This window comes from Pelodiscus sinensis, chromosome 1, assembly GCF_049634645.1.
Source record: "Pelodiscus sinensis isolate JC-2024 chromosome 1, ASM4963464v1, whole genome shotgun sequence".
Lineage (NCBI taxonomy): Eukaryota > Metazoa > Chordata > Testudines > Trionychidae > Pelodiscus > Pelodiscus sinensis.
In genome coordinates this window covers 160,254,102-160,281,791 of record NC_134711.1, presented here as the reverse complement: position 1 = coordinate 160,281,791, position 27,690 = coordinate 160,254,102, and the positions used below count along the sequence as shown (strand labels likewise).

The 27,690-nt window shown below is 38.4% G+C and overlaps 1 protein-coding gene across 2 annotated transcripts in view; it reads right to left on the bottom strand.

Moving 5' to 3' along the window:
- The window catches only part of EPHA6 (EPH receptor A6), an 842,774-nt gene that overhangs the window by 624,603 nt on the left and 190,481 nt on the right, over nt 1–27,690 (bottom strand). For both annotated transcript variants that reach the window (XM_075908927.1, XM_075908942.1), the window contains exon 3: nt 11,200–11,863. In XM_075908927.1, coding sequence (XP_075765042.1) covers nt 11,200–11,863 — 664 coding nt within the window. The remainder of the gene's footprint in view (nt 1–11,199; nt 11,864–27,690) is intronic.

Below are 27,690 nucleotides of genomic sequence, written 5' to 3'. Positions count from 1 at the left end.
CATCATACATGTACATGAAACTTCTTTGATCATAAAAGAAATGACAGGTTCTTGCCCTGAGGATCCAAAGACCCAATATTATAAATATAGATAATTGAGAAACTTTACTCAAATAAGTAGTGACTTTAATAGGACTACTTGCGTGACCTGCCAGGGTAAGTATTTTAAAGTTTCAGTCATATTACAGTTAACAAAAACTAGGGGACTGCACCCACTGCTCACCAAACTCCCCCTACCCACTCTGGTGGTGGCCAGAAAACATGAGAGCGTGAAGACATCATTCTGTTACCTCGCAGGAAAAACCTTACATCACGTGCCCTTGCTTTACACACTTATCAGTTTAGTAATACTGATCTAATAAAGTAATAAAGAAATCTATACTGACAGAAACCAGCAGAATCTGGCATGGGCAACAGTAAACAATAATTAACAATGTGATGGAGCTGTAAAAGGCTTATAAATATCTGGGATACATTAGCAGGAGTGTGATATATAAGATTAAATAAATGATTGACCAGCCAAATAAAGCAGGGTGGACCATCATTCTGAGTACTATATCTAATTCTGAGACCCGCATTTTAGGAAAGAATTTGACAAATTGCAGATCTACAAGAGAATGACAAAAATAATACAAACTTTAGAAAGCCTGACCTATGATCAAAAGCTAAAAAAACACCCTGGATTTTAGTCTTGGGAAAGGAAGATGGAGGCATGGTACCTGATAACAGACCTCAAATATGGTCAGGGCTGTTATGAAGTGGAAGTTGATCAACTGTTTTCCATGTCCACTGAAGGTAGCATAAGAAGTAATGGACTTAACGTGTAGCATGGGAGATTTAAATGAGATATTATGAAAAACTAATATACTAGTTAAATTCTGGAATAGGCTTCTGTGGGAGGTTATGGAATCTCCACCAAAGTTTTCAAGAAGATTGAACAAATAGTTGTCAGGGATGGTCTAGCTTTATTTGGTCCTGCCTCAGTGCAGGACATTGGATTACATGACTACCAGGTTATATACTTCTATGATTCTAAGTAATCAACAGACTATCAACCAATTAGAAAATCTCTGCGGTAAGTCTTTGTTAAGACCGCAGGCATTCTCACAAAAAAATCCGTTCTAAATTTTAAACCAATATGCTTTGTTTATGTTATATTATAGAAATCTTAGACTCATAGGACTGGAAGGGCCTCAAGAGGTCATCAAGTCCAGTTTCCTGCACTCATGTCATGACCAAGCACCATCTAGACAACAGGGCTACGTCTAGACTACATCCCTTTTTCGTAAAAGGGATGTAAATTAGACGTATCGCAATTGCTAATGAAGTGGGGATTTAAATCTCCCCCGCTTCATTAGCATAAAAATGGCTGCTGCTTTTTTTCTGCATGGAGCTTTGTCGGAAAAAAGCGCCAGTCTAGACGCTGATCTTGAGGAAAATAAAGCCTTTTCCAAAAGATCCCTTATCCCTTATTTCTAGACTGGCGCTTTTTTCCCGAGAAAGCTCCGTGCGGAAAAAAAACGGCAGCCATTTTTATGCTAATGAAGCGGGGGAGATTTAAATCCCCGCTTCATTAGCAATTGTGATATGTCTAATTTACATCCCTTTTACGAAAAAGGGATGTAGTCTAGATGTAGCCCAGGTGTTTGTCTAACCTTATTTTAAAAATCTCCCGTGATGGAGATTCTGAAACCCTCTTAGCCAATTTATTTCAGTGGTTAGCCATCCTGACAGTAAGGAAGCTTTTCCTAATGTGCAACCTAAACCTTCCTTGCTGCAATTTAATCCCATTGCTCCTTCTACCATCAGAAAAAAAAGAGAATATTTTCCCTATCCTCCTTGTAACAATCTTTTAGGTACATGAAAACTGTTATCATGTCCTCTCTGTCTTCTCTTTTCCAGACTAAACAAACCCAATTCTTTCAACCTTCAATCTTTTTGTATTCATTCTCCTATTATATAGTACATTAGTTTAGTTCATGAGTCTTCACTATAATACTTAATTTAAGTACATATTGCAGAATAGTCTTAGAAACTGAACCATGAACTCATGGGTATTCAGAGCAGAAACTTAAATTAAAAGAATTTCACTCATCAAATCAGTGACATGATTTTATGTGTCCAAAGACATTTTATGTGTCTTGTCTCCCCAACCAACACAGTTCAAATTTAGAGTATTAAATACTCAGAAAAAAATTGCTTGTGATAAGCTACAAACTAAAGTTGATTGGATAAACTTTGACAGACCATTTCCTCTCCGAATATGCAGTATAGTTGAAATCAAAATGCTATGCAAAATGGTTCCAATTTCATTTAGGAGAAAAACCAAAAAAGAAAAGTTCCAAAAATTTCAAAACATCTCGTTTGACATTTCCAGAACAAAAGGTTTTGAGCTTCTATTCTGAAATTATTTTTCTTTTCATGAATGTTATATTATATAGCACGGAATAAAGTTAGACTTGGAATGAAACATTTTTATTGATTCCAAAAGATTTTTTCAGAATTTAATTTTAAAGAATTTCAAAATGTGAGGATTTTGTTCTGATTTGAAATAAAGCCAGTTTTAAAAGTCTAGAAATGTTTCATGCAATGCAGTTTTTATCCTCTGTACAGCTCTACCACAGACCAATAATGAGACATATTCTAAATAATCAATGCATTCAAGATAATTATTAATTGATAATTCACAAACAGAAAAACAAGCAAAAATAATTGAATTACACTTCACTATGGATAATGGAGTTCCTACCCTGGCTCTGAAGAGAGCATGCACTAATTGTGTATTGGACAACTGTGTCCCTTTTGGGGCTTTTTCCTATCATCTTAAAAACAACAAATAAAACATCAGTTTAACTTCCTTCCCACCAAGGCTGGCTGATATGGGGGTGTGCCTAATGTTTCTAAATCAGTGAGACTGACCATCTCCTTTTATGCTCTTTTATCTGAATTTAGGACACATCTGATCTAATTTATGAGTGACAAAGCAAAAAAATACCTGTGTAACTTTATGTAGGTTCAAGACCCTAATATTAGATGCAATAAAAAAGCCCTTATATCCCGGTGCAGGTTTCTAGAATATACACATTACTTTCTAAGGGTTCTTACTCATTTATTATAGATATCTATTTTTCCTAGTATAGGAGGAAAGTATGATATCTAAATAGCACTGTGTAGCAATTGCTGACAGAAGCTGACTCAGTGCTTTTGTATTCCATCATATTCTGTGTTACATAAAATTATATAAATGCTTCAAAACAGAAACAGTAGATGCTGTAGATTAGTTTGTTTTACCTACCGAGCAACAATGCTTTAAAATACTGCATATACGCAAATCATGTTAAGAACGTATGAAGCAAATCATACTTAATCATAACTATAAAAATTCCCATGGAAAGTAATAGTTTGTACTAAATTTTGACTCACATGGGAGGATATAATGCTATTTAATTTACTTTTCCATAGGGGCTTTATTAGGGCTGCTACTGTACCACGGATCATTTTAATTAGAATTAACGCTTTCATCTTGTTTATGAATATATATAAGATGAACTCTGAATATTTAACATGTGGGATACAGTCAAGCTGTCACAGCAAAATTAAGACATTTCACATACCTAACTAACCCTACTACTATTATATAATAACGATATACCAAATAGCTAAACATTCATTGTTAGCATTCAGAGTAAAAATCCCTCCATGCATATATTTCATGTCCTTTGGGAATTTATGCATGCTTTGATCATTATCCCTTTGAAGTAACACTCCTTTAACGAGTGAAATTTCAAGTATAGTCCTTGACTCCGTTAGATGTTTTACTGGTAGGTATGAGACTTATTTTACATAATTTATTCTGCAGTTAGCAGACATTTTCCTACAATGATGAAAGTACACAGCAATGGATAAGCTCCCAAAGATCACCTTCCTTTGCTAAGAATAGTTACTTTTTAGGTCACATAGATTCATGGAATTTAGAAAATAAAATACCATCCTCATCAGGTCATTATCCTTCTATCATTGCAGGATTGTGTCCGACAGTATGATCCCCAGTGAATTGACAAGTCCAGTTTAAAAGACTGAAAAAATTAGACTTTCACCACACTTTATGGAACACTATACTATTCCTACAATCAGATTATGAGCAGGGTTGCTTTTCATAGAAAATATTCTGTTACAGCAAAGGTGAACAGCACAGTAACCTTCTCACACTCCAGCATAGAGTAGGCTGCCTTTCTTAATATCTGGTGCTGAGACATGTCTGGAACCATGACTGTTCCCTATCATATGGGAAGTTCTTTGCTTGTCGGACAACAAAGATTGTCATTTTAACTGGCCCTTAAACTTGAATGCAAGAAGCCACAGAGGAGGAAGTCGCAATTTTGCCATTAGTGGCATCATACTTACCACCAAATTAAGGTCTTTATCCAGCAAACTGCTTAAGCTTTGTAAGAGTCCCTTAAGTGCTTTGCTGGATTTGTGCCTCAAACATCACAGAAATCTGTGATTATTTATACATGATTTCGGAGGCTGTTATTTTCTAATACCAGATGCCTTGGAATACTAAATTAGTCCATCTGACACATTATACATCTTAATTCTGCGTCAGTCTTATACAATATCAAATATTCTATTTCAGTCTGAATCTTATCAAGAACAGGATACATTAGTTAGCTATAGTAAGTCTTATCCTTTTGAGGGGAGTTAATGTGAATTATAAAAGTGAAAGAAATTTCAGATATTTACCTTCCACTCACACATTTCTTTTAGTAGCTAATATGAACTTTCCTATCATAACAATCTTTGCATACTTATTTGAATCCATCTTGTTAGTCCCAGGCCACATCATATAGGAGGGAATCCCCTTTATTTATTGCTTTTGAAATTTTATTTCTCAGAATGTGATTATTAATTGACTGAATAAAATGATGGCTAAATTATAAGTGAAAACAGTTCTATTATTTTACAGTTTTGTTGTCATTCTGTTTATCATTAATAAGCTTCACATGAAGTACAGGTGGCTAGATGCTGGCAGTTGATTTTATGGGTTTTTATAGGGATAGTATCATCTGTGTCACTTTAGTGATATAGTAAAATGCCTTTCTTTAAAAAAAACCTATACCTGGAAACTTACACTTCAATGATATATATGTTTGTTTAAAAAAAAACAAAAACAAAAGACCACCACCAACACAGAAAGAGTTTTATTATAATAGAAATTAATAAATTTAGGGCATTTTCTAGACAGCACTCTCTCAAACTTTTCCCCACTCCCTATTTCAATTTCATAGTGTTATTTCTTTCCCTTCTAGGTACTCTATGCTGTTGGTACAAAAGACCCATGGCAGAGAACTTTGCAGATTTCTGCTGAGCATTTTATTGAGTACCAGTCAGGAAGACACAGGAGGCAGTTGGCCTGGTGACAGAATGCAAAGGACAAATAATTGTAATTTAACACAGATTGCTAGTAACTGCTGCGGATATCAAATTGTGCAGATCTCTTACTAAGCCTGAAGCAAGAAAAATCAATGGGAAGAGAATCACTTTAGCAATTTTTGCCTAGTGTTTATCAAAGATAGCTGAACTGATCAATATCCAACAGCATAAAGTTGTACAAAACCTGCACCCAGAAATATCTGAAGACCAACGTGTGTATGCTTCTCAAAACTTCATATAACAACAGTGTAACTGCAGATTACAGTGATAATCTTTGTATGGAAATTAATTACTGAAACAGCTTTGCTTACCTAGTTTACTTGATTATTTCATTGCAGACATGTATTTCATGCTATATAATGTATTTATGTATATTTTAGCACCAAGATAAAAGAGTGGAGATAATTCCTCTCTTTTCTTTTGTGATATAAGAGATTTAATTTACAAATCACATATTCTTACATATAATTTTATTTAGATGCCCATATAATATAGGGAGTCAAATTTTTTATAGGAAATGTTGCAGAAACCAGCTAACTATGTTGACTGAAAGGTTTTTTGGTCACTGTAAGAGATGCATGCTAATTCAGTATGCCATCATGAGACCATTCAAAAAACTTGTACTTATTTATCACCAATGAACTTTCACCTATCTGCCTAGTTTTTTAAAAAAATCAATGAACATTCCTCATATTTGGAAAAAAAAAAAAGCGCTAAATTCTGAAGGAACTTTCCTTTCCAGCTGCTTTATCAAGTTGATTGCATTGATTTACATAGCTGAACAGGTGTGCAGGTGGCTGGAAATATGTCAGGCGGGTGAGTGGCTGCCAATTATGCTGTGAGTTAACATGGAGGAAGATACGAAAACTTGAAGGGCTGAGATCTTGCAGACTGTTAATGCAGGTAGTTGTAGAAAACAAGTAATGATTTCACTACATTCATTTTTCTTTAGTATGAAGCAAATCATTTCAGCAACAGACTTTAAAAATTCCTTCAACTTTAAAGTACTGAATATGAAAAGAAGATGTCAGCTTGGTAAGAAACTAGAAAAGCTGAATAGATAAGAGAGAAAAATGTTTTTACAGCTTCCCAGTATGACCTTACATACACACAAAAAGCACAGAAGTACTCTATTTTTTAAAAAAGTCACTACTTTACTTGGACACAACATCATACATCTGCAGATTTGTTATACAAATCATGGGGTTCAATTGATCTTTTCAATATCTTCTTAAATATTTCTTTAATATTTAATAGATGCTCGAAGAGGAACAAATTGAACTAATTCTGTTATGTCCTCTATGGTTTTATTTTCTTTGCTCTAACTGACCCAAGCAAATTTCTTTTGTCAAAGCAAGCAAAATATTTTCTATAACAGAGGAAGAGTAAAAATCAGTTTGTAATCTGGTAAAAACATGAGCTATGCATTGTCTTCTAGTGGGGAATCTAAAATATGTGTTCATATAAAAAAGATTCTGCATGGAAAAATGTTGGGCACATTGGCATTTTGAAAATGAAAAATAAAAACAATGTAAACATAAAAGCCTCACCACTGATGCATAATATATTACACAAGTGCTAATAATGTGAATTATGTTTCACTGTATATCTGTTTTTATTTAGATAAAATAATCCATACAGCACTTGAGTTAAATAAGGTCAAATACAATTTTCTGCAGCTTGCCAAGAGTTATCTGTAGTTAACCATATTCAAAAGCTTTGTCAAGTCAATAATAATTGCTTTTCCACACTGACTATTATCCACAAAACACATAGTTCCTGTGTTATTTCTCCATTATGTTGCTAGAATGTATTAAAATGCAGTCTTTTAGAAGAGGTGCCAATCAAAAGATGGAATTAATTGGAAGCACTGAATTGCAGTGACACTTCCACAATATTTAGGTTCGGATTCAAATCTCTCCTCTCCCTCCGTCTCTGCTTCACAGATACCATGGTACTCTATATGACAGACAGCATATTAGTAATGTGTATTTTACACTGAAAAACAATCAGAGCTTTTCTGAAAATATTTGTGTAGAAAAATAGAGAAACTGAAAGCTTTTGATGTCAGCTCATATAAATAAATTACATTCAATAAGCTGTTTAATTTATTTGGAAAAGAATAAAAAGGTGTCTGCTTTGCAAGTGATTAACCACTCTAGTTCAGCGTCTTCAGGACCTGACTGGTGTTAAACCAGAGAATTGCTGAACCATGAGAGGTCAATATTGTCTAATAGCATTACCAACACTGCCACTGCTTACTGGGTCCCTAGAAGACATTCAGGGCATTTCTACACTAGAAAATTATTTTGAAATAATTAAATTTAAAATAATAACTCCCAAAATAACTATTTTGAAATAAGCTTATTCCCCAAGGAAAGCAGGAATACAGATTTTGAAATAACCAGCTTGTTATTTCGAAATAACAGGCTTGATAGTGTGGATGCTCCACTTATTATTTCAAAATAAGGGGAATTATTTTGAAATAACTCCCTAGTGTAGGCCAAGCCTTAGGTAAATTAGAGCTAAATAACAGCACAGAACACTGAGAGCCAGGACTGGCAGCTGTAAACAAACTTCATACGACCATGGGAGACCTTGCCACCACAGTTATCACAGTCACGATAAGTGGATATCTGGTCTGCAGATGTTGCTGGACCAGAGAGTGCCGGACCAGAGAGGTTCAATCTGTATAAGACTCAAGATGGATGTATGGCTGGAAATATCAGCAACCTCTGAAAATTATCTGTATTTCCACAGCAAACCAAAAAGAGAGAAATCCCACGGCAGTTATCTTAGAACACAATCTGTTTAAATGATAGCTTGTCACTCTCTGAGCAATAAAATATAAAAAAAACTCTATTAAACTTTTAGGCACTCCTACAGTTCATTATGCTTCCATCTCAGACGTGGTTATTTAACACTGTTCATAATTCTCTTACTAAATTAACAAATAAAACTGCTGTGACTGTGAAGATTCTTAGTTTAGGGCAGTCATGTCCAAAGTCCGGCCCGCGGGCCAATTGCGGCCCGTGTTCTGGTTTAATACGGCCCCCCAGGTAATTTGGCAATATCTATCTTTTATGGCCCCCAACGAATCCATATGTATTGAGATGAATACATTGTAAAATCTCAGTTATAGTCAGTTGGTCTAAATCAGTTATAAATATATTTGGACACAACATGTATACTTGGTGTTATGTTCCTGTTCATATTTTTTGAACTTAAAAGTTGGCAGACAACCTTTATTACCAATAATATGTAATGTACTTTACAATGTTCCTGACATATATTTCAGCTTCCTGGATTTTTTTTTTCATCTGGCCTTCAGATATTAAAGGCAGAGTGATTTAACACCTGTTTAGATTGGTCATCCATGTGACGAAATGAAAAGTATGCCGTTTGCAATAAACTTTGCATAAAATAGTTAATTTACATTTAATTTTAATGGTTCAAAGAATGTCAGGCAAAATGGTCGGCCCTCACGCATGTTCACTTCATCAAATCTGGCCCTCTTTGAAAAAAGTTTGGACACCCCTGGTTTAGGGTGAAGGTAGCATTGCTCATACATAGTCCTATAGTATGGCTGTCATGATGCAATGGCATTCACAATGTGTTAACTGCTTTTGTTGTTAAATTCTTACCCTATTAGTCAGTCAGAGGTAACGTGAAATCCCATATGAAAAAAATCATTAACATCTTGATTGTATGTTAATTAATAATACACTTAATACATTTGTATAATACATTTGTCATTTCCAGTGACAGAGTTGCCCAGAATGGTATCTTTAGGGATGGATAAGTTTCAGGAGACATTGCTAAATTTTTATCCGGAGAACAATGGAGAAAGTGAGCTCCACTTTCTGATGGTAGAACATGGATTGTTATTAATGCTCCAGTGCTAATATTCTCATATGCTCCAAACTATTTATATATATCTACTATTTCTATACTATTGTCCATCACAAATAGCAATGTTCCGTTACTTTATGCAAGTCTTTGGCTTTTCTCCCTCCTTCTTACAAGCCAGACACTAAATTAAAGGAGGCAGAGACTTCTGTGCAGAGGCAAGTGATTTTACATAGTGGCATGCCCTCTACAACCAACTGTTCAGGAAGAGAGCCACCACATTCATAAACATATATGCAGTTGTTACAGAAAAGAGAATAAAAGAACATCAAAAGCATATATGGTGTTATGTAGAGCTTGATTGCTTATGAAGCTGGTCAACCTATTAACTTCCAGGACATTCCGCAAGAAAAACAGAAGCAATTGCCTATATCTCTAGTTGAAGTAAATGGCATCCTTCCACACTGCTGGAAAGTCATTACTGGCATGAATATTGTGTGCAGACATCAGGGTCAAATTAATCTCTGGTATAAATGTAGTTGCACTAGGGATACAATTTTTTTTTTTACCAGAAGAAATGTCAACTATAGATCTCAAAGTCTTTTCAAAATGTCTTTTGATGGATGGGCATGCAACAATCATTACCATGAGGAAACCTGTTAAGAAACCTGACAGCTTCACATCTTGGGTGCTATAACCTGCATTGCTGTACCAAAAAACAGATATATTTGACAGGCACAAAGAGCAGTCTGTCCACACATGCACAGGGTTGAAAAGTTCTAGAACTACATGACCAAATTTTCCAGTTTTAGAAGGGATGCATCCCACCCTCACAAAAATTTCTAATCTTACCCAGGAATGGGAATCTTACCCAAAACTAGAGTTTTATCTGAATGTCTATTTTCCATTGATCAAATAATCAGGCTACTGAGGTGGAGGTCACAGATGGACTTTTCAACTGAGCAAAAAGTTCAATCACAAGCAAGTTCCAATGAGCATCCCCTTTTTGGAAAAGTCTGACAAAAAGAGTAATATATTCCATTAACAATACTTGACAGCTACAGAAGAACTTTTTTCTTCATACTTCCTCTTTTTCATTGCTCTAATCAAGGCATGTCAGGTATAGTAAAAAAATAAAAGTATTTTCCCTTTGAAGCCATCTTCAAGAAATTGCTACTTGATCAGAGAAATCATTCAAGCCTTTCCATGCCCTGACAAAATGCAATACTACATCTGTCCTACATATTATATCTATTCTAAATAATACTAGCACAGAAAATAATCCTCATGGAAAATTTTAAATCACAAAACTGCTGAAAAGCACTGGGCACAAATATTTTCCAAGGAGACAGCAAGAAACAGCAGACAAATATTGGAGATTTCTTACTGTTATTCTTGTTTAGATGCAGAAGATGACCATGCAGTATTTTTCAAAGTAAGAAATGATAACTGATATTTGTTTACTAAAAGTTCAGGCCTACTGGTATCACAATCCACATCTACATCTAGAAGCACCAATACAGGTTATGCAGTATAATTCATTACTATAATGAAACAGAATTTGAGTAAATTTCTAAACTTACACATTCACACTGAACTTCTGTGCATGCTGCAGTAAATCTTTTCTCTGTGACTGAGCTCAAGAGTCACATATTTTGTACCTAATTACTTTACTTGATATTCATGCAGCACTTGAAAATGTTTATTCTGAATGAATGATTTCAAAGCTGTCACTTAGAAACTAAAAGTTATCTTTACACACCAACAATACAATAACTTCTAAAGTACATTGTGCTTGTATTCTGTAGTCAAGGCATTCCTAATAAATATGTGGTGTGATATTTTCAACACACAAATGCTTTATTTGCTATGCAAATAACTGCAGACGGTTAACTTTTATAAAGTGCTATTTTCTTACCATGGCAGGAACCATCCACTTCCTCATATCCTACACTGCAGATGCATCGCCCAAGAGGCACAAGCCAATCCCCATCTGCACCACAATACAGTTTTGGAGTATCCCGTTCCTCAGCGCTTTTCACACAAGAACCCCGTACCTCCACCAAAGAGGAAGAATCAACCCTTGGAATGGTATCAGGAAACATAGCCAAGTTACGAACTGTGAAAGGGCACTTCTTGTAGTAAAGGCGGACAGAGACCAGAGCAATGCATGCTCCAATGTCCTGGAAAGCAAGATAGAATCCTTTCCTGTTTATGGGCCCAACCTCACGAACTTCGGTGTTGAGTTTAAGGATACGGTCACCTAAGTCCATTTGGGTAAAACTCTCATCGGCTGCGACAGTATCAATTTTAATGTATTGACTTGGCTTGAATTTAACTCCATGGGACTCATCTGACTCCATGTAGTAAAGATTAAAAGTTTCTTTGCAAGTTCCCAGTACCCATGGAATGCTGTTGCAGTCCCTTAGGGTAAATTTCATTTCCACGTAAATTTTCTGTGCTGCATCACGGGAAATCCAATTTGTACGAAGCCAGTTGTTTTGGTTTGGTTCCATTACATTACATACTTGGTAGGTGTGAATGGGACGATTGTGTTCATCCATTTCAGTTATGGCATCCCACTGGAAAAAAAAAGTTGTTTGAAAAATCAGGAATCATAAGCTGTACACATACATATCAACCAGTATATATATATGAACCAGTCAAACAGTCCCGGATAGTTCTCTGGTAATTTTGTTGCCCATCCTTCAACAACATGAAACTTCCAAATTTGTTCATAGCATTTTAGGTATAGTATTTTTGTACCTATTGAAGAAAGATAATCTTTTTGCATACAATTGCTTCTTAAGTGATACAGATAATGTAAAATGAATTAGCAAGGATAAAAATTGTTTTTGATGAATGTAGCTATTAGCCCATCATGAATGGGCTTCTTGTCCAACTGTAACATTTATAGTTTAATAGGAAATCAGGTGTTTAACATGCAGTCAACATAACATCTCAAAGAGCACACAGAACTACAAATGACTCCATCTTGTGAAGGTTAGATCTGAATCTGAATTTCAAACTTTCTTGGAATTGGGAAAGTCTAGGAAGGATCTGGTTTTCCAGTTCTGGAAATAATGTTTTTGTATGACCTTTCCAATTGAAGAATCCAATGTGGATGTATCTCCAGTAGGATTTATCCCATAAACGAGTTAATTCTAACGCCACACCTGAAAGACTTGTAAGATTTTTTTTATTATGACATCTTCTAGTTTAAAGGGACCACTGGATGTCAAATATATACTCAGAAAAGTTGAGCCAATAATCATTTTACCTCTAAATACTCATTAGCAACAATAGAAACTCAGGACATGTGTATTTTCATTCCTTAAGAACAGGGATGGGGAACCTAAGGTCCGGGGGCCCCTGGCTTGCCTGTATCTTGCCCCCAAGCCTCAGCCTTTTCCCCCCACTACAGCGGAAAGACTGTGCTGGCACTCAAGCCCCTCTCCTCTATTGCCCCACCCTGGGGCTGCAGCACACAAAATCTACTAAGATTGTCCCGCCCTAAGCTCTGGTGTGTGAAGGGAATGTGGGGAGTGTCTTTCTCCTTCTCAGTTGGGAGCCACATTGGTAAGGCTTTGGGGATTTTTTGTTTGTGTCTCACTTGTGTGACCCCCTGACTGATTTTTATGTGGGTCATTGGGCCTCAACCAAAAAAGGTTCCTCACCTCTGTTTAAGAAGAACTAAAGTTTAGCTTGAACCTCTCTAGTCCAACTCCCTCGAGATATGACTGGTGCCTAACCAGAGAATTTGCTGAGCCCCAGGATGTCAATATTGTAGTGTGTGGATTTCTATTTTTATTTCACCAAGGTGCATAAATGGAATAGCACTTGCAATGCTACTTAATAATGTATGACTGTACTGATATACCCTGCATAAGCCTAAGTCTAGCCAAGGCTTATCAGCCCTCTTCATAGCAAAGCGTTAGTGTTGTTGCACAATTTTACTCTATTTGCACAAGGAAATAAGTGAATAAAGCATTACTAGCACTTCCATTGCTTGTTGGTCTCTTAGAAGACCTTTAGGAGCAATTTAGAGTTTAATAACAGAACAGAACACTGAGAGCCAGGACTTGTGGCTGTAAACAAGCTTTACAGGACCATGGGAAATTTGGCTACACCCATGATAAGCAGACAACCAACTAATTAAAATTATGCTGAACTGTGTATGTTGCTTGAACAGAGAGAGCTGGACTAGAGAGGTTCAACCTGTAGTAGTATAGATCTAGGCACTTTGCAGACCTAAGGTGCTAAGTTTTGAGTTGTCTTTCAGATGTGCCATTCTCATACGACATTCTAGATGCAGATGTAGATTGTGATACCAGTGAGTTGAGTAGCTGTTCCTAAATACCACTGAAAATACCAGATTTCTTTCTTTAGTACTATAAATCATCACAATTTATATTAACTTTTATAGCTTATGATTACAATGCTTTCATTTTGACCCTATATTGAATAAAGTTATTTGCATGCAAATTTGTTAATAAGGCACTCTTTGAAAACATCAAAACAAAAATTAGAAGTAAAGAAGACCAAGCAGTATTTTGTCTCTTGACACTGAATTTCATTTTTCCGCGTTAGTTACGTAACAAATATTATGTTAAAACGTGTTATAATTATAGTCAATATGTAGTTTCAGGTGCAATAAAGGACAATTACCTTCGAGTCATTAAAACATTATTCAAACATCAGTTCAGATATTGTTCGTTGCTAAAAATATATTGCCCACTGTAGAATAGACAAGCCCAATATATTCTAATTTAGATATCTAAGCTAAACATTTAAATAAATGTTCTGGTTTTTGGAGATTCACAGCAATTGTTTCAATGCTCTGAGAAATGTGTATTTTGCACAGGGGATTTTGGACTGAGAAAATCTAGATTGTCTATGCTGAATATAATCTGAGTCCTTGTAATGGATAGGAGGAGTGCTGGACAGCACCCTGTGACTAAGGGGTTACACTCAGATATTTAGCAAGGGGGTTGGAAGGAAGCCAGGAAAACCAACAGGAATAAAGTGCTGACATTTCAATTGTGTAAGGTACCTTGCCTGCTTTTCTGGGAAAGTTAAACCAGGAATTGAGAGAGACAGAATAATTTAAACCCAGACAGGACTACCATGTCTTCAAAGAATTTGGGGCATTGAAGTAGACTGAACCAAGAGAAGATCGGGAATAAGTAAAGGGAAAGTGAATCTAGTTGTGATCATAGTATTTTTCTTTATTTTGTGGTTTGGTTTGAACTGCTCTGTTTGAATCTATGCCTCTCCTCCCCTTTTACCATCTAAGAATTGTTCCCAGAGATTTTCTCTGTGTTTTAATTTGTTTTCCTTAGTTGCTCTGTACATCTAGCAACCAAGTATGCTTTATCAAGTATATCTTTTGTTTTGTAATAAAAATCACTTTTTAAGGTGATGATTTGATTCTTGTGTCCTGGAAAGTACAGGAAGTCTGTCTGTGTATGTCTGCATGCCTCAGATTAAGGGTTTGTCTAAACAGCACCCTAAAATTGAAATGCGACATACAATTTGTGCTATGCAAATTGGCATCTTATTTCAAAACTATTCTGAAATAGCTTATTTTAAAATTTGGCTTATCTACACAGTGCCAAATTTTGAAATAACACATTATTTCAAGACATACCTTAACCCTTGTGCAATGAAGTTTACAGAGATGGTGAAATGGTATGCCCATTATTTTGAAAAATATTTCAAAATAATGGGTGGCTTGTGTAGATGCAGGGTACTGGATACCTCCAGTATCCTGAAATAACTGCAGTATAGATGCACCCTAAGAGGTCATCTACTAGAGACTGTAGCTTGTTTTTCTCTTTTCTGTTTTCAAGTTATTTTGGGGAAAAAGAGCTTGAGGTACCCCAGGAGGAGAATTCAAGTGTTCAGCTACAGTTTCAGGGATAAAATCACTTGTGTTCAGCCCCAGTTTTAGGAATAAAATCTCTTGATGGTGGCAGCTATTCTCTTCCCCAACCAAAAAGTCAGTGAATCTGTGACTATGGGGGAGTTTTTGTTACCAGAGACTGTAGAGGCAGGGTATTTTTTTAGGTCTCTTATGGGCTCCCACCATCTGCACTTGGGGTACGTCTAGACTACATGGCTCCGTCGACGGAGCCATGTAGATTTGTTTGTTCGGCAAAGGGAAATGAAGCCATGATTTAAATAATCGCAGCTTCATTTAAATTTAAATGGCTGCCCCGCCATTTGTCTGCAGATCGGGGCAGTCTGGATGCTCCCCTGTCAACATGAAAGCCCTTTATCAACCTCCCCGGTAAACCTCATCCTACGAGGCATAACGGGGAGGTCGATAAAGGGCTTTCAGGTCGGCGCAGGAGCGTCCAGAATAGTGTGCTGAGCCGACAAACAGCTGTTCAGCTGTTTGTTGGCTCAGTGCGGCAGCCATTTACATTTAAATGAAGATGCGATTATTTAAATCATGGCTTCATTTCCCTCTGCCGATCAGCCTAATCTACATGGCTCCATCGACCCTTGGAGTGCCAGAGTGAGGAACAGCCCTTACAGTCCTATACTGCATTCACCATTTATGAGTAAAGGAACTGTTCTAACCAGATTTTGAGGCATCTGTCCTCAGTAAGAAACTAGTTGTGGGTATCAGGAGAAGGAACTAGTTGATAATGAAGCTCTGTTTTATAGGAGACTAACCACTTGATGTTATCTTAAAGAACAATATGAATATTCAAATGATGAGAAAAATAATAGTGCTTTACTGCCATAACTTTTAACAGTACATAGCTAGTCCCACAGTGGGAAAAGCTACATAAATCTCCATGGGGCTTCATCTCACTTCCATCCTTCCTGGACATCTCTAAGAAAAGCATCAGCCCTCCTCCCCCATGAAAACAACAGATCAATCACAGTGGCAACAGCAGCATCATTTCACAGCCTCATCAGCCTGGTAACTTACCAACCAACTCAGTAAACTTTTAACTGCCTTCTGTCATCAACCAAAAGTGTTTAATGTCTATGAAGATTTATTTTCCCCAGAGATAAGGGATTTGGGAGTGGGAGGAGATAATTGTCAGTAGAGAAGTCTATGGAGGGAGAGGGAACACATCAAAGTGGTCATACAATATGACAAGAATGTTGAGGTCTCAGAACATAAGGGAGAGCTAAGCAGGGGCTCATTAGGTTAACGTTAAAATAAGAAATAACTGAGAAGAGTTATAAAAGCTAGAGGTAAAGAATAAAATAAAAACAACAATAAAACATGGGAAATGGGAAGAATGAAAAATTATATCCCTATGACCCTCTGAACCTCCATCTATATATTGCCTATATATAGTACTGCCTACACGATAAATTATTTGAAGCAAGGATATGTCATTGTGTTTGCCTGTAAAATACCTACCACAGTTTGAGAACTACATAGGTAAGTAAATATATAATCTCCTGTAACTTAAACCAAAACAACAAAAAAGTACAAAAAGCTCTCCAGTGGCATGTGTTAAGGCAGATGCTTCAGGAAAATGCTAGAAATAACTCCATAGGTCTCTTGTAAACATAGGGTCAAAACCACAGAAGATTGCCCAGTTTTTGAACATAGTTTTCCTCCTGCAGTGAAATCTCCAGCATGCTCCTCTCTTTTCCAAAATATATTGTTAAAATATATTCTTCAAATATGATAGCTTCCTCAGAAATATTTAAATATTCACTTTGAATCAGTGCCCTGATCTGAACTTTTTTTTAAAAAATAGTCTTAAATTTTGTTGCTGGGTGTGTGGTTAAAAACATTTTTTTCTGCAGTCACAGAAAAGGTTTTCTGCAGTTAAGGAAAAGGTTCTGCTTGCAAATAATATCTAGTTTCAAAGAATTAAACAAGATTCATACATAGGGACTTTTTTCTAGTCCATTAAGGGCAGATTCACAACTTTATTAAAAATCCAGATGTATTAAACAAGAAAGTAAGAGCTAGATGATGAATAAATAATATACCTTTGAAATAAATCTCTAATTTGCCCCTTTTGTTGCATTTAGAAATAGAGTGAATTAGAAAATGAATACATGTATATACTTGTGTGTTTCTTATCTCTAATCTTGCATGTGAAGCTCAAAAATGGAAATAGGCTCCCAACACATCTATCAAAATTATTCCAAAAAGTGACAGACATCTGAATTAATGATAATCTGTGTCATGAACACATTTATTCTAAAATAAATGCTTGTTTTTATTCTCTACAATGTTAATATAATATATTGCATTTAGCAGGTAATAGTGGCCCGGTAATATTGAATATCTGAAAAACAACAAATGGTCTGGTAGCACTTTAAAGACTAACAAAACATGTAGATGGTATCAAGAGCTTTCGTGGGCATAGGCCACTTCAAATGAAGTAGAGGGCTGTGCCCACGAAAGCTCATGATACCATCTACATGTTTTGTTAGTCTTTAAAGTGCTGCCAAACTAGTTGTTGTTTTTTTAAGTTTATCCTGTATAGACTGACTAACACTACTCCCTTAAGCATCTGAACATGCAATTGCTAAGATAATTATTTAAAGCAAAAAACAATCAGAGACAGACCCCTGAAAATTGCCTGGTTCATGTATGTGGTGGATGAGGTAACATGACCCCCAGCAGTTTAAGGAGACCCTCAATCTCTGTCTTGGAGCACAGCTCTTCCAGCTGTACAACACCATGTACCACCACAGGAGTGGCTCCAGATGCCACATAAGGAAGGAGACCTTTCTGGAGCTGTATGCCAGGCTCATCCCTGCACTCACATGATGGGACAACAGTTGCACCCTGCTATCCCCCTGAAGAAGTGGGTCACCAATGCTATCTGGAAGATCACCCCACCAGATAGTTACTGATCCATTAGGAACCAATTTGGAGTGGGGAAGTCAACTGTCGGGGCTCTTGTCATGCAGGTATGGTGCTCTTGGGCTGCAGTCCCAGGAGGGGTGTGTGTGAAGTACTGGAAAGGAGAACCCTAAGGAAAGGGGGACTGCAGGTGGGGGATGGTTGTGGTGGGGGAATCCCTGTCCCTATAGGGTTCCACCCTCACAGCCCTGTGTGTGTATGGGGGGGAGGGGAAGGAACTTCATAGGGTGTGGCTCCTGGTATGGTTAGGATTCACTGATGTTTACTACTACTGTAGACTTCCGATAATCCGGCACCTTTGGGACCTAGGTGGTGCGGATTATCGGATATGCTGGATTATCAGGAGGTACTGCATACTCCCAACCCAATGCCCCTCCCGCCCCCAACTTTATGCTCGGGTTCCGGAGCCACCGGTACAGCCGCACATCTCCCTCCAGGCACTGGGGCACGTGTACTGAGTGGCCGGCTTTTCAATGAGCTGGCCGGGACGCCGTAACCCAATCCCTCTTCCCCTCCCTCCCCTTCTCCAGAGCCAAACACCTCCCCTCCCTGCTGTAACCCGCGTGAGAGCGGCTGACCTGAGCGGTTCCGGGTTCCATCCCAGTTCCATCAGGAGCACTTGCCATTTCGATGCCGGACTATCGGGAGTGCCGGACAATTGGGTGCCGGACAATTTTTTGGAGTTTTACTGTATACGGAGAACACTGTAAAGGGCTAATAACTTAATGTATTATCTCCTGGAAGCACTGTTAGAATACTGGAAATTGTTTACACTGTCTTCCCCAGAGAGAGAAAGAGAGAGAGAGACACAGAGACAGAGTGTTTACATAAACTACTTCTGGGTTACCATAAAATAACCATTAATTGCAATTCATTCGGAGGTATTCATTAAGGTTTCGTACACCCAGCAATTAAGAAAAGATTATATTTCATATACTCAATTATATTTCAAATAATTTTTACTTTCCTTTTGAGGATATTAGTATAAAGAAAAGAAAGATACTGGACCATTTTCAGTCCACTATAATTAGGTACATCTCCTCCTCTGAAGTCATTGGTGCATCACCTATGTAAACCATATGCAAATCTGTCCTGCTGTGCATGGTCCAGGACAAAGAGGGCTTTCCTGCACCCCTATGGACTTCCCCCCTCTCTTCTGGTCATGTTAGGTGGAGAGTAGAGGAGTGTGGAATGTTGGTCAATGTCCCTACAATGACCTGATGGGCATCTGGAGCAGAAAGCCACTTCTAGGCTTTCTATTCCTTAAAGGGGCACAAACAATTTCCAACAAGTAAGAAAAACAACTGCCATTTAATGTGAAGTGAGGTCATTAGTTTGACAAGGAATGAATATCATGAAGGAAAAGAATAAATAATGATGAATTCACAATAATAAAAGATGTTAGAGGGAAAAAGCAATTATATTTTACTCTGGTCACTGTGTTTGTTTCATTACCTCCCAAGAAAAATAGAACTGTAAAGAAACAGACCACATTTTTAAAAAATGCATAAATGCTCATAGCACTATCTGGATAACATGCAATGATTTTTCTTCCAAATTAAACAAAACATGTAATCATTCTTTCAATGAAAACAGATGCCAAATATATCCTACCCTTACTTTTTTTTAAAGAGCATTTCACTGTGATTTAGGACACATTTCTCAGTGAAACATGACATAAAAATGTAGATCAGCATTTTTAAACTCTTATTTCAAGTAGGAATAAGAGATCCTCTGGAAAAGGGCTTTATTCCGGAGGATCGCGCCAGTCTGGACGCTCTTTTCCGGCTTTTCCCCAAGCCGGAAAAAAAGCGGCGGCCATGTTTATTTAAATCCCGTGGGGGATATTTAAATCCCCCGCGGATTTCCCTATTCCAAAGTTAGAAATTAGCATGTCTCTTCCGAAGAAGGGGCCAGTGTAGACGTAGCCCCTGAGTTTTGACCCTGAAATGGGAGAAGTGACAGACCCTCCACAAAGTCTATTTGTAACCTTGCTGTTGCTATTGATTTCTTCGTGGCTGGTGCCCAAATACTGTGATGATGAGTAGTAGTACAAAACCCTAAGAAGGAGAAGGTTAAGAGATGAAGGAACAAAAAGATATGCTATCAAAATGAAACTAGACGTTAAAGTGAAGGTACCTCAACAAATCAGTGTCATATCTTCAAGCAGCTGCATACTTGGAAAAAAAATCAGGGATGTCAAAGGAGAAGAGTAAAAAGGTGTCAAAACACACATTGGCTCAAAGAATAAGGCAAGTTCCATAGATAATTGTAAAAAGGAACAAGGAAGAAAAATTCCTCTTGCTTTCTAGTCCACATCACTATTATGCAGAAGCAAGTTATGTGAAGAGAAGAGGGCAAGACCATTCATAGTAAACTGGTATCAAATCACAGCAATCCATTAGTAACTTTTCAAATGCTGATCACTTTAACACTGTGGACTGTGTTCACAACCACAAGACCATGACTGAAGAATGGCTGCAGAACTGTAAGAGAGACAGTGTTTTGCTTTCCAAAACAAAACTATTAAGATTTATGTTTTTTATCCATTGGTGGGTTTGTATATCATTGGAAGAGGGATATTATGGTGTGCTCGTTTAAAGCAACTATATTGTAATTTTGAAAAATATACACTGCTGGAAGTTAGTTTGCTGCATCAGTTGTTAGAGCTTGCAAGCAGCTTGCTGGAACTCTGCAAAGAAAGAACAAAAATCACCCTCTACATGTGTGTGTACCTAGAGATACTACAATAAGACCCTACCAGTCTCTGCCTCAGCTACACTACTCTTATTCCTTGTGAACACTTTTAGTTTGTAAAGATCCCTTCTTCCTGCCTCCTTGAATATTGGAATACATTGGAATACATTTATTGCCTTTCATCTTCTGCTGCCTTTAAAGCCAGGAATTTCTCAACAACTTCTATGAATGCAGAATGTGAAGAAAAGTGGACACAATCCAAGTAGGGATCAACTCTCTTTATCTTTGATTACTGCTATTTATCTGTGGACCAATTTTTGGTCATTTTAAGTGAGTACTTCCCTGCCTTAAGTGGTATGACTAATACTGCCAAGCACAAGCATTCAAAAATCATGATTTAAGTCCCCATACATCCTGAGATTGGATTAAAAACATGACATTTAAAATACTAAATGGAGAATTCTTTTTATTTTCCTCTTACATTTTGAGCTTTTAGAGATTTTCTTTTTAAGCTTCTTTCTAAAACCATTTATACTTTTTTAAAAGATGAAAGCGGAGATATTACGTAGTTGCATGACTTTCTGAGACTCTCCATAAAATTGCAAGAGTTGACTATACTGAGTTTATTCACCGCTTAAGACAAGCACATTAAGACTACGAGGCTGCCATTTTCAAAACTGACAGTGAGTCCGTTAGAAAAATGGTCCTGAGATTAAGGCACAGGACTAAAAACTAGGAAACCTTAATCTGAGTCCCAGATCTGACACAGACTACTTGTATGTCTTTACACATATCAAATGAGCTTTCTTTGTCTCAGACTTCCCATTTGGAAAATGGGGAGGAGATCATCTGTTTTCATGTGGATGTTGAGAAATTTACATAGCTGACCTAAGTAAATGGTCAGCAGAATTATTGCAGATTCCTTATTCCAGTGAAACGAACAGGAAATCCAAGGGTTTCCATCATTTCCTTCCACCTGTCCCTGATTTCCCAGTGTTTTTAAATATGTGCTGCAGTTGCTGCTGCTCCATCCAATTACTATTATATATAATAAACTTCTTTGTTTAGACTGCAAGATCAAAACCATATCACCTGGACATGAATAAAAATAACTGTACAAAGCAATTATATATAGTGTTTTTCAGCTTCAGAATGCTTTATGAACACTAACATAGTAATACAGACTCAGGCATAAAACTAAAAAAAATACCCTAGACATAATGAGAGGAAGGTTAGAGTAACAGATCACTGCTTATACCCAAGTGCATTGAGAGAAGCAATAATGAGGCCCTCACTATATCTATGTTCATGTCCTTTATTTGACATCATAAAAGCACTGTGGAATTTGAAATAGTTCAGCACTAGCAGCACTGGTTCAAAACTTCAGTGGGCACTATTACCCTTCTCAGTTATATATTAAGGAAGGACACTTCTGACAGTGCCCTTTATTCCTCTTTTGTAACTGCTATTTAGTGAATACAGATTTCATCTACAACATTCTAATGCTGCTACTTTGAGATCCCTCTTAATGAAACGTCTACTAAATACTTTAGGGCACTCAAGTAGTTGCACCTTTCATGGATTATTCAACCATATAAAAGTACTGTGTTTTATGAACAAATATTGCTGATATATGCTGTAGAATTAGGATTAACAATTTTGTTTTAATTATTTTTTCTCATTCTTTCAAGCAGTGTCCTAAAGGGAAGATCCACCACCATAAGTCAGTGTGCTAAGAAGTCTCTGTTGAAGAGAAATATCAGAATTGTAATGTTGGAGTTATTACAACCAAGATCAAAGTTTACTGGTCTGCACAGGGATGCCTCTAGGCATTCTAGATTTAGCCGAAGCCAGAGTTGATATGTCTTTCACCTTAACAAAGGACACACGTTTTGGAAAATAAAGAAGTATGACAACAAAGAAATGGACTCACAACTAGAAATATCAAATTGGTTTGGGTAAATGAAGAACTAACCCAAATATTTGTCTAATCATTGAATTTATGAGCACTTGCCTCTTTCCATGTCCCATGATTTTTCTGGTTTTGGTTTATAATGGAAGTGGGAAGTTACTAAAAAATCCTGTTAAAGACAGTACTACCAAACTGGAAACAAAGTACAGGCAGTCCCCAGGTTACATGGATCCGACTTACATCAGATCCCTACTTACAAACGGGGTGAGGCAACCCTGCACTAGCTGTTTCCCCCCAGCAGACCAGGGAGACGCGCAGCTAGCGCCCCCCCCTCCAGCAGACCAGGGAGACGCGGAGCGGCTTTTCTCAGCAGACACCTCAGCTTGAGAATAAAGGACTGAGGGAAGTGAGGTGTGGGAGAATAAAATTGAGCTCTGGAGAAATGTGTGGCTAGAGTTTCCCCTACAATATGTACCAGTTCCGACTTACATACAAATTCAACTTAAGAACAAACCTACAGTCCCTATCTTGTACATAACCCGGGGACTGCCTGTACCCAAAATATTTTATCTGTTTCATAAGTATTCTTTAGTATATTATACATTGGAATTATGCAACATATTCATTGTACTATCATTATACCTACCTACATTTTAACTCCATCCATTGCAATACATAGCCCAATTTACCTATCCCTCCCAGAAAAAATGATGTGGGAATAGGGTAAAGATTAGTGGGAGGGTTGGAGACAGAGAGAAAGTACATACTACTTCATCATACCTGCGTCTTCACATTTCCTATTCAATTAGGGTATGTCTACACTACCCTGCTAGTTCGAACTAGCAGGGGTAATGTAGTCATCTGCAGTTGCAAATGAAGCCTGGGATTTGAATTTCCCGGGCTTCATTTGCATGAAGCCGGCCGGCGCCATTTTTAAATGCCGGCTAGTTCGGACCCCGTGCCGCGCGGCTACACGCCGCACGGACTAGCTAGTTCGGATTAGGCTTCTAATCCGAACTAGCTGTACGCCTCGTGGAACGTGGAACGAGGCGTACAGCTAGTTCCGATTAGAAGCCTAATCCGAACTAGCTAGTCCGTGCAGCATGTAGCCGCGCGGCACGGGGTCCAAACTAGCCGGCATTTAAGAATGGCACCGGCCGGCTTCATGCAAATGAAGCCCGGGAAATTCAAATCCCGGGCTTCATTTGCAACTGCGGATGACTACATTACCCCCGCTAGTTCGAACTAGCGGGGTAGTGTAGACATACCCTTACTTATTTATTTAGAGCAGGGATGGGGAACCTCTTTTGGGTCAGGGGTCACTGACCCACAGAAAAAATCAGATGGGGGCTGCACACAGTTAAGAAGCAAAAAAAACCTTCCTCATTGATGTGACCCCTGACTGAGGAGAAAGACACTGCCCACATTCCCTTCACACACCAGAGCCTAGGAGTGCCCAGCCTAGTAGATTTTCTGTGCTCCAGTCCTGTGGTGGGGCAGCAGAGGGGTAGTGGAGCTAGAGCACCAGTGTGGGCTTCCTAATGCTGGAGGGGGCCCTGAACCTTCGGGGCCAGATCAAGGAAAACAAGGGGCTGCATCAGGCCTCTGGGCTTGAGGTTCTCCAGCCCTGATTTAGCGCCTGAAGATAGTGCTATCTTATGAGGAGACATTTTCACAAAGTCCATTCATCCACTTTTGTGAAAAAGTTCATGGGAGGGGTAAACGCCTTCTTTCTATTTAATCTTCAATAACTCAAACTATGCCCTTAATAATTATTTTAAGGTATAATGCTACCAGTATCTGCGAACACCACGGTTCATAAAAGGAGGCAAAATATAGTATCTACTTAATGATCTGCTGTGCCCTGCATACCCTTTCATAGTTACCTTATTAAGGAAAAGATATCATCTTCAATATTAAAGGTGTCATGTTGCTTTTCCAGTGCCTCATTATTTTCAGGTTAGAATAAATGAGATATGCTCCAGAACAATTTTTGTTAAAGTCAATGGTATGTTGTAGAGATGAAATATTTTAATATACTGTAGTAATTCTCAGAATATGTTCTAAATAAAAGCATGTTTAAAGTGTTTCCAACCTATCTTTTAAGTTGCAAACATATATTTTATCACTCAGGCTTACATGTAGCATTGATAGTTTGCTCATCTCTGAAGACGAGGACACAGCCCCTGTGTCAAAAGGCTAACAATCACCGGCTTAAATTCTGCCATGAGATCCACAAGTGTGGACTCTTACTACCTGCAGAGAATTCCACTGAAGTCAATGAGACTTAGCAAGAAAGAACAGAACTCTGTCTGTGCATCCCTTTGCAAGACCTTCACCTAAATTAGACTGTACACCGAACACACATTAAATAATGTCCTAGACTGGAAATAGTGCCGATTTTCAATTTGGTTGCTTAGGATTGATCTTTTTAACGTGAATGTGTTCCTACTCTGGATAATTGATATAAAACCTAAAACATAAGTGACCTTTGAGGAGGAATTTGAAGATATACTTTAAATGGGTTCATTTTTGATAAATAACTACTTCCACAAATAGGCCAAATTCTTTAATTGAGAATGTTAATACAACTTTTGCCTTCCAAAGCATCTTGACTATGATACAGACTTTGCATAATTGAGAATTTTTAAAACGCACTAGGGGGCTGTGCCCTCTGTTTGCTACACTCACCAACCTCCCTCTCTTGGAGAGTAGGCAGCCCCATCTCTTCCTTTCGCCACTGACCCAGCCCTTTCTCCTGCTTCCCTCAAGCTTGCCAACCACAGTCCTTTCTCTCCCCCACACCGGCCGCACGCACCCTGGCCCTTCCTCACCAGCCTAACCCTAACTTCCCCTCCACTCTACTGCCCAACCATGCCACCCCAGACCCAGGTTTGCTTCTGGTGGCTGGAGAGGTTTGGGCCCAAGGCTGTGGTGAACCAGGCCCAGCAGCTGGGGAAGGCCAGGCTGAGTCTGCGGCATGCCCGCCAGGCCCAACTCTGCCCCTAGTAGCCGGGGAGGACTGAGGCAAAACACCCTAGTCCAGGCTCTGCCCTGAAGGCTGGGGAAGGCTAAGGCCACAGCGCCCCAACCCCGGCTCTCCACGTGGCCACTGGAGAGGGCTACCCATGCCTACTCCCCTAGCCTGTGGATGCTGTGACGTGATGACATCACTCTGTCATCTCATAGGATTTTTTGTGTAATATATAGAAAGATATAATTAAAGCCTGCTGTGGCTTGAACTGAATTTATCTGCACATTGTTTTGAATGCACAATCTGGAGGTACATATAGCATTGTGCATGATAGTTCTTGCCATACTTACAGATTAGGGTTGTTTTTCAATAATAATGTTTTACAAAATCCCTTTCTCAGTTGGTCTTTAAATGATATATTTAATAAGAATCTGTATCATTGTCATATCATTTCTTCATTATTTTATTTCACCTTTGAGAGGCTTCAAGGCAGGAGTGGGAAAGAGTCTCCACGGGCTGGATCCAGCCTGCTAAGCCAGTTGATCCAGCTGGCGGCTACCCTGCCGCTCCTCCGCCCCCAGGCAAATCGAAACCTGGGGACAGGAGAGTGCACAAAATCACCTCCCCCTGCCAGCTGTTCAAAACAGCTTGCAGTTCACTCTAGGTGCATGCGCCCCTTGCAGGGCAGTGGCAGGGCTGAAAGACTTTGTGCACTCCCATGCCTCCAGACCCTGATTGACCTGGGTGTGGGGGTAGCGTGTAAAATCTCCTTCTGCCATCAGGGGCATGCGGCACATAGAGGGAACTGTGAACTGTTCAAAATGGCAGGGGAGGGGAGGGACGGGGGGGGGGCGCAGAAGAGGCTTTGTGAGCTCCACCAATCCCAGGCCAATCAGGATCTGTGGGCTGGGGAGTATGGGAAGTGTCCTGGCCCCGCCCCTTCCGCCCAAGGCTCTGCAACTTCCGGGGTGGCCCAGAGCCACGTCAGAAATTTGTGAAGTGGCCCCCCTTCAAAAATTATTGCCCACCCCTGCTCCAAGGGCTATTTAAGCAGACTGCAGCACTGCCCACTATCTCCACGGCACGGTGTACTACAGTCCTGCCCACAACATATTCCCTACATACAGGTCTGTGATGACATTCCTGGAAAGGAATCCTATGCTGTCTTGCATGGTTTTTCTGCAGATGTAACCTTCCCCAAGCTAAATAAGGATTCTGTTAGACTTTTTTACCCAATGTAAAGGGGCCAGAGATGGCATGGGGCTTTAGACTTCTATCTTCTAGTGTAGAGTACATTTTTTTTAACTTTTAGTCTTCATTTATGTACTATCTAAATGAAGTCCAACATTATCTTGCCTATTCTCTTAACCAAATGGAAATAAATCTTTATTTGCCCTTCCCCATGGGTTGTTTATAACAACATTGAAAACCTATAGGTTCTTCATTAATTATTGGACCCAAGATATCTTGGAACATAGAAAAGTCTCATTTTCATCCCATAGTACACCACATGACTTGTGAACATTTAAATCTGTCCCTGTGCAAACGAATCTGGATGACACACACTAAAAAACACTAAAACGTTTTTTTTCCAGTTTACACAGTACTCTAAAACTATTTAAAACTCATCAAATTATTCTTCTCTGTCCAGGATAGCTGGAATAGATTTGTGCAACTCTTTAATGAGGAACAGAATGTCATCTATAAATGAGATTCATTTTATGTTTGGTCTGAATATACTTAATGTCACTCATGAATATGATTAATGTGGCATAAGTTTAGAATATTAAGGCAAATAGAACTGGGAACAAAAGTCAGTTCTATCTAGACCCTCTTTAAATCAAATACAGCAGATCTCAGGATTCCAAGTCTAATCCTCACTTTCCTCCCTGGATTATTTGGGAGCAGTGTATCTAAAATAGCATGCTCATTTGTGTACCTGGGTGCCTGATGTTTTTAACATTAA